This window comes from Macrotis lagotis, chromosome 3 (genome assembly GCF_037893015.1).
Source record: "Macrotis lagotis isolate mMagLag1 chromosome 3, bilby.v1.9.chrom.fasta, whole genome shotgun sequence".
In the NCBI taxonomy this organism is placed as follows: Eukaryota; Metazoa; Chordata; class Mammalia; order Peramelemorphia; family Peramelidae; genus Macrotis; species Macrotis lagotis.
The window spans coordinates 231,591,580-231,603,272 of NC_133660.1; the positions used below are offsets into that span (position 1 = coordinate 231,591,580).

The 11,693-nt window shown below is 35.4% G+C and overlaps 1 protein-coding gene across 1 annotated transcript; it reads right to left on the reverse strand.

The window, feature by feature from the left end:
• Nucleotides 1–8,659: 8,659 nt before the first annotated feature.
• LOC141516460 (olfactory receptor 5P3-like) lies at nucleotides 8,660–9,594 on the reverse strand. Its single transcript, XM_074227531.1, is given in 2 exon segments — nucleotides 8,660–9,501; nucleotides 9,504–9,594. Coding segments are annotated over 2 exon segments (933 nt in total).
• Nucleotides 9,595–11,693: the final 2,099 nt, after the last annotated feature.

Here is an 11,693-nt window from a genome sequence, read left to right on the forward strand (position 1 = left end):
AAGTGAAATGGATGAATATTTACAAAAATATAAGTTGCCCAGGCTAAATAAAGAGGAGATTAAATACCTAAACAACCCTATCTCAGAAAAAGAAATTCAAAGAGCCATCATTGAACTCCTTAAGAAAAAATCTCCAGGGCCTGATGGATTCACAAGTTAATTCTACCAAACATTTAAGGAACAATTGGTTCCAATTCTATATAAATGCTTTGGCAAAATAAGAGAAGATGGAACTCTGCCTAACTCTTTCTATGAAACCAATATGGTGCTGATACCTAAACCAGGAGGAGTTAAAACAGAGAAAAAAATTATAGATCTATCTCCCTGATGAATATAGATGCAAAAATCTTAAATAAAATCTTAGCACAATGATTACAACAAGTTATCACTGGGATAATACATTATGATCAAATAGGATTTATCCCAGAAATGCAGGCTTGGTTCAATATTAAGAAAACTGTTAGTATAATCGATTATATCAACAACAAACCTATCAGCAAGTATATGATCATATCAATAGATGCTGAAAAAGCTTTTGACAAAATACAGCATCCATTCCTACTAAAAACACTAGAGAGTGTAGGAATAAATGGACTGTTCCTTAAAATAATTAGCAGTATCTATCTGAAACCATCAACAAGCATTATATTCAATGAGGAGAGGATAGAGGTATTCCCAATAAGATCAGGGGTGAAACAAGGATGCCCACTATCACCACTACTATTCAATATCATATTAGAAATGTTAACTTCAGCAATTAGAGAAGAAAAAGAAACTGAAGGAATTAGAATTGGGAAGGAAGAGACAAAACTCTCACTCTTTGCAGATGACATGATGGTCTTCCTAGAGGATCCCAAGAAATCCTCCAAAATTACTGGAAACAATTAGCAGTTTTAACAAAGTTGCAGGATATAAAAATAAGCCCTTATAAATCCTTAACTTTTCTATATATGACTAGCAAGATACAGCAGGAAGAACTAGAAAGAGAAATCCCATTCAAAGTAACCTCAGACAATATAAAATACCTGGGAGATTTTTTGCCAAGGCAGACTCAGAAACTTTTTGAAAAAAATTATAAAACACTTCTCACACAGATTAAATCAGATTTAAATAACTGGGCAAATATCAACTGCTCATGGATAGGTAGAGCTAAAATAATAAAAATGACAATTCTTCCAAAACTAAACTACCTGTTTAGTGCCCTACCAATCAAAATTCCAAAAACTTCATTTAATGAGTTAGAAAAAGTTGTAAGTAAATTCATATGGAGAAAAAAAGTCAAGAGTTTCCAGTGATTTAATGAAAAAAAGTGCAAAAGAAGGGGGCTTAGCCCTACCAGATCTAAAATTATATTATAAAACATCAGTCATCAAACCTGTCAGGTATTGGCTAAGAAATAGAATGGTGGACCAGTGGAATAGACTAGGTGCATTAGCAGGAAACAATTATAGTAATCTGCTGTTTGATAAATCCAAAGAGTCCAGCTATTGGGATAAAAACTCTCTGATAAAAACTCCTTGGAAAATTGGAAGTTAGTATGGAAGAAATTTAGAATAGACCAACACCTCATACCCTATACCAAGGTAAGAGCCAAATGGATACAGGATTTAGACATAAAAATGCAATACTCTAAACAAATGAGAAGACTATGGACTAGTTTACCTGTCAGATCTATGGAAAGGGGAGTAGTTTATGACTAAGGAGGAAATGGAGAACATTACTAAAAGCAAACTAGATGATTTTGATTACATTAAATTAAAAAGCTTTTGCCCAGATAAAACCACTGTAACCAAGATCAAAAGAAATGTAGTAAACTGGGAAACCATCTTTACAACTAATGTTTCTGACAAAGGACTTATTTCTAAAATATAGAGAGAACTGATTCAAATTTTTTGTTTCTGAGTCATATTTTAAAAAAAGCCATTCCCCAGTTGATAAATGTTCAAAGGATATGCAAAGGCAATTTTACAGATAAGGAGATCAGAGCAATCTATAGCCATATGAAAAATTCCTCTAAATCAATAATTTTTAGAGAAATGCAATTTAAAGCTTCTCTGAGGTACCACCTCACACCTCTCAGACTGGACAATATGACCAGAAAGGACAATGATCAATGTTGGAAGGGATGTGGGAAATCTGGGACACTAATACATTGTTGGTGGAGCTGTGAACTCATTCAACCTATCTGGAGAGCTATTTGGGATTATGCCCAAAGGGCACCAAAAATGTGCATACCCTGTAACCTAGCAATACTACTACTTGATCTATACCCTGAAGAGATTATGAAAAAGGGTAAAAACATCACTTGTATGAAAAATATTTATGGCAGTCCTATTTGTGGTGGCAAAAAATTGGAAATTAAGTGAATGACCTTCAGTTGGGGAATTGCTTAACAAACTGTAGTATATGTATGGCATGGAACATGATTGTTCTATTAGAAACCAGGAAGGATGGGAATTCAGGGAAGCCTGGAATGATTTGCATGAACTGATGCTGAGTGAGATGAGTAGAAGCAGAAGAACAATGTATACCCTAACAGCAACATGGGAGTGGTGATCAACCTTGATGGGCTCACTCATTCCATCATTGCAACAAACAGGGACAATTTTGGGCTGTCTGCAATGGAGAATATCATCTGTATCTAGATAAAGAAATGTGGAGTTTGAACAAAGTTCAAGGACTATTCCCTTTAATTAAAAAAAAACCTATCTCATTGTCTGATGTTGTTATCTCTTATACTTTATATTTCTTCCTTAAAGATATTATTTCTCTTTCATCACACTCAATTTGGATCAATGTACAACATGGAAACAATGTTAAGATTGACAAATTGCTTTCTGTGGGGGGTTGGAGGGAAGGAAGTAAGATTGGGGGAAAATTGTAAATCTCAAAATAAATAATATCTTTAATTTAAGAAAAAGTGTGGTGCAGGGAGCCCAAGAGGCAGAGTGAATATAGATAATGAAAATGTGGGTGGAGGCTTCCTCAAGGTGATTCCACATGAGGAGCATGCTTCTTCAAGTCTCCACTTTTCCTTCTCTTATGGCTGCTAGTGATATGTTAATAAAAACATCAATCTTGTCCTTAGGATAAATATTTTTAATGCAATTGAAGGCTGAAATGTTCTTGTGTAACTAAAAATATTTTCTTATTGCATTATTTCTCACCAAAATCTTGTTCTGCAACAGGCCTCTAAGGCTTGGGAGTGTTAATGGACCAGGGAATGCATCACCAAGATTATGAACTGTCTGTATGAATTCAGTATTGACCAAGGGGGAAACTCAGGCTTGGTAAGCATTCAACTTCCTCTAGGGTTTTATAAACATATTACAATGAAATGGAAGGAAGGCCTATGGTGAGCATTTATTCAAAATTATTCTAAGGCTGAAATAAATATTTTTAGTGACTGTAGGACCTAATTGTTATGTCATGGCAGGCAGCATTCCCAATACATATGATACTAATTTTGAGTGCAAACTGAGAAGAAGCTTGTATTATCTTATATTTGTTATGGTTTGACTTCAAGGGTCAAAACATAGCACATTTAAGCTTTTTCACAAATTATAAAAAGAAAAATTGATCTTCTAGCATACAACATATGTAGTTGCAAAAGTTCTCAAAACAACTCTGACCTCAACATTCAAACAATTGCAATAAATTCTACTTCAAGTTATGCTTTCTCCCAGTTTATAGTTTTCAATGAACAAATACATGAGTAAATGTCTTAGATGCTCCACCATATCAGGTCAAGTCAGCCCTAGATATTTCTCACACTGATGACTGATCTTTTCAAAAGCAGCCTCATGGGACAATCAGATGGTGCAGTGGATAGAGCATTGGCCCTGGAGTCAGGAGGACCTGAGTTCAAATTCTGCCCTGGACATCATAGTTACCTAGCTGTGTGACCTTGGACAAGTCACTTAACTCCATTGCCTTGCAAAAACCAAAAGAAGCCTTACCACCATATTGTCAACATGCAAAAATCCCATCCCTTAAATATATGCAAAGGCAATTTTACAGATGAGGACAAAATTATTCTCTAAATGGAAATGACAGACATGCTTATCAGGTCCACAAATCCAGTTACAATGGCACCCTTAGTCCAGAAGGAACAAGGACAATTTATAATTGATTCCCAAATAGTGGAGGAGTTGTGATAGAGAAAGCAAAATTTTTTTTCCAGGAATTGGTGGAATCCAGAAGAAGGATATTTTGCAGCATTAGATGATCATAAGGCTTAATTTTTTGATTTTTGCATTTAAAGGTATTCTATTTTTTTTTACCAATTACATGTAAAGATAGTTTTCAACTATCATTTTTTTAAAGGTTTGTGTTCCAAGTTTATCTCCTCTCTCTCTCTTGCTTTCTCCGTTCCCAAGAGCCATGCACAATTCTGTTAAACATATTTCCATATCAGCCATATTGGACCACAAGGCTGGTTTAAGCAGGTTGAGGTGCACAGCTCAGCGAGATCAACCACAATTACCAGTAAATTAGTTTGCCGCATTGCCAGCTCCCAAATTGCCCTTTTTAGCAAGCAGCATTACTCTGTGTTCCTGATGCAGTAAAGTAACTCACAGAAAATACACATTAGTTGCAGGAACACTTTCATAGTCTATTCCTCCACACTTCATTCCACACCCTCCCTTTCCTGATTTAGAATGATAATCATATTACTCCTAAAACTATGTTAATTTATTCACCTAAAGTTCCACTCATCAATCACATGGAACATCTGTAGCAGAAATTATCTCATATTAAGCCTAGGATAAACTTTTATGTCTCCAAAGGACAGTGTAGCTGCCTCCTTTATAGCTTTAGACAGCTTTTAGGGATAGTACTAGACATTCAGTTGCTATTTCTCCAAGTCTTCTGCCAGGAAAATTCAATCATTCCAAATACAATCAGAGGCATCATCTTTCCACCCAAGTTGACATGAATCCTTGCACAAAGGCCTTATGGTTGCTTCTGCCTAGGTTGTGCCTATTCTGACTTATTAGGTGAAGAACTCTTAGGGAAGGTGGAGACCATATGAATTTCACAAGGACAAAAGAGCAAAATATAAGTTTGTCTATGGAGACATAAGTTTGGACACTGGAGCAGAACATTAAGTTGAAACCAGAATGCTTGATTCCATGATCAGGAACTCAGCTCTTATAAACAAGGAAGAGAAGGTGCATTACAACATTGGAAGTGAAGTTGAAAGAGTCAGTGCTTTCTAACTGCTTTCGTATTGAGCTTCTTCTCTCAAGGAGTGAATGGCATAGGAGAGACTATGCTACTGGTGCACTGGTTTGTGGTTCTAATTTGTGTTTGTGCTATCTCTTCTCAGTAAATATACCTTTATAAAGTTAATTGATGATGACTGGTTAAATGACACTGGAAATCCAGATACTACATCAGATGATGATTTCAGGGAGATTGCAATTGGCACTGAGATTGATGTTGGGAAAATACTTTGAATTGGAAACAGGAGTTCAAAGAGCACAATCTATTATGGTTGCCACAAGATTCTTGATGACTGATTGAGGTAGTCTTGTTCTGTGGGCCTTGATTTACTACTTGGTTTATGAAAATTGGAATAAGCACCCCAAGAATCCATATGATGTCTACAATAATATAATGAAAATTTATGAAGAGAGAAAAAGGAACTGGAATTTTTAGTTTTCAAATTATTCTATGATATTGATTATGATTAGATTACAGTATGAGGCGATTATTTCCTAACTGTACCTATTAATGAGCAAAAAGTAGAATTACATCTCAGAATACACAATGCAGAATTATAATCAAAGTTAAAATGATGCTTGAAAAAATTAAACCTTTGTAATCATTTTTTTTGCAAGGTAATGGGCTTAAGTCATTTGTCCAAGATCACACAGCTAGCTAATTATAAGGTGTCCGAGGTTGGCCAGTGCTCTCTCTACTGCACCACCTGTCTGCCCCTGAAAAGTGATCATTTTTGACTGGTATATCATGATGACAACAAAGACTAAGAGAAATTTACAATGAATTAAGAGAAGATAGAATCCAAAGTTGGGAAGGTGACCATTTTGCTGCTTTCTTCCTTGATATAATCAGATTGGATATGGAATATTTTGCTCAGGTCTGATGTCCTTATTTTGAGAACATATTAAAAATAGGAAGTTGGTGTAGTGAGGATTGACAACAAGACAGTTAACAAGGATGTTCAGGGTTATTATATATATCAGATTCTATACTATAACTTGGATTACAAAATAAAAAAGGGTCCTGGTTTTCCAGAAGCTCATATTCTATTGCAAGAGACACCATGTAAAGAACCAGGGACACAAAAAGTCCAGCTATTGGATTAAAAACTCTCTCTTTGATCAAATTGGAAGTTAGTATGGAAGAAACTTAAATTAGACCAACACCTCACACCCTGTACCAAGATAAGATCCAAATGGATACAGGATATAGGCACAAAAAGAATGTTATACCAAACTAGAAGATCAAGGAGTAGTTTCCCTGTCAGATCTATGGAATTTGAAGTGGTTTATGAGCAAGGAAGAGATGGAGAACACCATTAAACAAAACCTAGATTATTTTGATTACATTAAATTCAAAGACTTTTTCACAGACAAAACCACTGTAACCAAGATCAAAAGAAATGCAGTAAATTGGAAATAATTTTTACAAGTATTTCTGACAAAGGATTCATTTCTAAAATTAACAAAGAACTGAGTCAAATATTCAAAAAAGCCATTCTTCAATTGAAAATGGTAAAAGGATATGCAAAGACAATTTACAGATGAGAAGATCAATGCAATTCATAGTCCTATGAAAAATTGCTCTAAATCATTACTTATTAGAAAAATGCAAATTAAAGCATCTCTAAGCTACCTCCTCAAACCTCTAAGACTGGCAAATATAACCAGAAAGGACAGTGATCAATGTTGTATGGGATGTGGGAAATTTGGGATGCTAATACATTGTTGGTGGAGCTGTAAACTCATCCAACCTTTCTGGAGAGTAATTTGATATTACGCCCAAAGGGCACCAAAAATGTGTATATCCTTTGATCTAGCAATACCACTACTGGGTCTGTACTCTGAAAAGATGATGAAAAAGGGTAAAAACATCACTTGTACAAAAATATTTATAGCAGCCCTGTTTGTGGTGGAAAAGAATTGGAAATCAAGTGAATGTCCTTCAGTTGGGAAATGGTTTAACACACTGTGGTGTATTTATGTGCTGGAACATTATTTTGCCTTTAGAAACCAGGAGGGATGAGAATTCAGAGAAACCTGGAATGATTTGCATGAACTGATGCTGAATGAGATGAGTAGAAGCAGAAGAACATTGTATACCCTAACAGCAACATGGGGGTGAGGATCAACCCTAATGGACTTGCTTATTCCATCAGTGCAACAATTAGGGATAATTTAGGGCTGTCTGCAATGGAGAATACCATCTGGCTCCAGAGAAAATTTGTAGAGTTTGAACAAAGACCAAGGATTATTACCTTTAATTTAGGGAAAATCCCATTATCTTATTATGTAATTTTGCTATCTCAAAGTAAAGACTAACAGGCTGCCTTCTGTGTGTGGGGGGAAGCAAGGATGGGGGGAAATTGCAAAACTCAAAATAAATAAAATCTCTCTTTAATTAAAAAAATAAAGGAACAGGGACATATAAATTATAGGAAGAGTAGATGGAAGATCATCTTAGAGAGGAAGCTGCTATTTGCCTGAGAGGTTGAAAAGGCTTCTTGTACAAAGTAGGATTGGAATTGTCTCAAGGAAATCCCAGGAAACCAAATATATTAGATCTGTTAGAGAGCCAGGGAAAAGACAACTAGATGGACTGTCACATGTGGAAAAGGCAAATAGTCCAGTGTAGCTATATTGGACTAAACAATTAAGAAGTAGTCAGGTTGAAGAAGTTTGAAATTTTTATTGAACTTTTATTGATTTATTTCCTTTTCCATGTTTTCAATTTCTTCTAGTATCTCTCCCTTCTCACCCACCATGAAGAACCATCCCACAGGAACAATAATACATTTTTTCAGTTGTATTATGACATTTAGTTGGACATTGATAAAAAAGAAAGTCCTCACTTGCACCAAAATAGTTGCAGTGCCACTTTGATAGTAGCAAGGAATTGGAAACAAAGCTAATGGTCAGTGACTGAGGAATGGAAATACAAATTGTGGCACATGAACACATTAAAATATGACTATACCATATGAAGGAATTAAAAAAAGAACATGAACAGAAAAAAAATTACACGATTTCCTACACAATGATGATATTAGAGCAAGGAAAACAATACACAATGACTATAAGAATTGAAATGGAAACAGTAACTACCACAAATCAATGTAAAATCATTGTTGCAAGATTTCAAAAAGATCAGGAACCCAAAGGAGAGAGAGAGAAGACACTTTTACATGCCCTTTACAGAGGGGGGATATCCATGATTGTGGAAAATTTCAGACCTTTGCAATCAACATTGAAATTCATAAATCTAACGCATCAAAATGAAAATACCATGTATCTTTTCTAAAACCTGGTTGCTGGTATCACTTAATTTTAAACAGCATGTCAGAAAAATATTAGATGTTTAAAGGAAAGTATTGTCTAAATTTATCCTTGCATCCCTGAAACCTGGGACATAGTATTTACTTAAGGTGAATTCATGAAAAAGGAGGTTTCCTCGTCATCATTTTTCTCAGGGCCCCTTTTACTTCATTGTTCCTTAGACTATAGATCAGAGGATTCAACAAGGGGATAATTACCATGTAGAAAACAGATATTACTTTTTTCTCATCTGCTGAGTAGTTGGAGTTGGGCATCACATAAATGAATGGAAGGGTGCCATAGAAGAGAGTGACTGCAGTGAGATGGGAGGTGCAAGTTGAGAAAGCTTTGGATCTTCCCTCAGTGGAACTGATTTTCAAGACAGAGAAGAGGATGGAGACATAAGAGATTATGACAATTAGTACTGAGATCGCAATTATAGATCCAGCAGAGGCAGATGTTAGAATTTCAACAATATCTTCTTGGTATGTAGCAAGGTTCAGAAGTGGTGAATAATCACAGAAAAAGTGATTAATCTTATTGGGCCCATAGAAGGACAGGCTCAATAAGCAACAAGTGTAGATCCAAGCATTTGTACAAGCCCCGAGGTGGGAGAAGAAAAGTAATAGAGTACAGATCCTAGGGGGCATGTTGACAGAATAAAGCAGGGGGTTACAGATTGCCACATACTGGTCATAGGGCATCACAGCCAGCAGAAAGCACTCAGCTGTCCCAAAGAAGGCTACAAAGAACAGTTGGACCACACAGCCTCCAAGAGGGATTATGGTTTTGTCCACAAGGAAGTTCTTGAGCATAACAGGTGTGACAGTTGAGGAAGATCCAATATCCGCAAACGCTAAGTGGCTGAGAAAAAGGTACTTTGGAGTGTGAAGCTGGGACCTTTTCCTGATCAGCATGATTATACTAAGGTTACTCATTAAGGTGAAAGCATAAAACCAAAAAATATCAGGAGAATGACACAAAGGGTTGGATCATCTGTTAACCCCAAAATAATGAATTCAGTCACAGCAGTGCAGTTCTTGTCAGACATACATTTCACAACAAGAGCCTATTAGAAAAAAATGAGAAAAAAAGAAGAAAATGAGATTAAAATGAAATGCAAAACTAAGATTTGGATATGTCTATTGATGTATTCAGGAAACATTCACAAGCCACCTACAGGATATCCTACTATGTTACTCTCATTTTTTTGCTCCTATGCAACTTAGCAGAAAACGTAAGCAAAGGAGAGATGAATATATTTGTTGCCACCAAGTTTTTCCCTGATCCAACCATACTGGGTGATTTGCCAGTTTTGCCATTGTAAAACTGTAAAATGGATCACAATATTGTAGAACTTTATTTAATCACATCACTGGTACCTTTCACATATATATACACATATATATATATTTGCATATATATATGCAGAGACTATATCCAAATGTGTAAATACTATTCTGCTAGCTAACCAAAGTTATTAATACCTTGCAAAGAAAGTCTTTCACTTCCTATAGGAACATTTTCCACATCTTGAAGAAGTTAATCACCAGTTGACTGGAAGAAGAGTCCCTGTTTCCAGGACAATGCTTGTGTTATAAAAGCACTAGGGAGGAGAAATGGAGAATCTCAGTTTTGAGTCTCCTCTTTGTACTTTGCTCACAGAATCTGGCATTTCTGCAAAGAACTTATCATTTAACTATTGCTAACCTGAAGAACCAGGGGAATTTTCCCATGCAAATACTACTGTTTTCTAGTAACATCATGCTGTAAAAATATTTCACCCATTATATCCTTCAATTTCAGAAAAACTGAGCCAATTGTGGTATCATCAAATAGTGATACCATAATAAGTAATAAAAATATAGTTTTGTAATAATATGGGAACTCTTTCTTTAACTGATGCAGAGTGAACACAGAAAATTTACAACAATTTATATGCTAAATAACATTCCTCAAAGGGGAAACTACCTTGAAAGAACTCAGACCTGGGGTCTAAGTACTGACAAATTATGTCATCATACATCTGATGAGGAAACATTTTCATCAATTTCTTAGAAGTAAAGTTATGGACTAGAGGTACAGAATAAAGCATGAATTCTCAGAAATGGTGAATTGGTTGATTTGTTTTCCTTGATGATACCTATCTCTTATAAGGGAGGGCTTCCAATGAGAGTAACTAACTGGGTAGTTTAAAGGCATGAATTATGAAAGAAGCAAAGCTTGAAGATTTTTAAAGTCCTGCCCTCAAAAGTAAGTAGTTCAACTTTACATGTGTGTGTACATATATATATATACATATATATGTATTGCATTATTATTTTTTCTTTTTAAAGATTTTATTTTGATTTTTACAACTTTTCTTCTAATCTTACTAACTCCCTCAACCCCACTCAGAAGGCAATTTGCTATTCTTTACACTCTTTCCATGGTATACATTGATCCAAATTGAATGTGATGAGAGAGAAATCATATCCTTAAGGAAGAAACATAAAAAGAGATAACAAGGTCAGACAATAAGATGTCATGTTTTTTTCTAATTTTTTCTAATTTTCTAATTTTCTAATTTCTAATTTTTCTAATTAAAAAAACAAAAAAAAATAGTTCTTGGTCTTTGTTCAAATTCCACAGTTCTTTCTCTGGATACAGATGATATTTTCCATTGCAGAGAGACCCAAATTGTCCCTGATTGTTGCACAGATGGAATGAGCAAGTCCATCATAGTTGATCATCACCCCCATGTTGCTATTAGGGTGTATAATGTTTTTCTGTTTCTTCTCATCTCACTCAGCATGAATTCATGCGAACAATTCCAGGCTTCCCTGAATTCTCATCCCTTCTGGTTTCTAATAGAACCATTGTGTTCCATGACATACATATACCACAGTTTGCTAAGCCATTCTGCAACTGAAGGACATTTACTTGATTTCCAATTTTTTGCCACCACAATCATAGCTGCTATGAATATTTTTGTACAAGTGATATTTTTTACCCTTTTTCATCATCTCTTCAAGGTGTCGGTTCCTGTAGTGGTATTGCTGAATCAAAAGATATGCATATTTTTGTTGCCCTTTGGGCATAGTTCCAGACTACTCTCCAGAAAGATTGGATGACTATGGATAGCTTTGATCCCCTCATCTGTAAATTGCC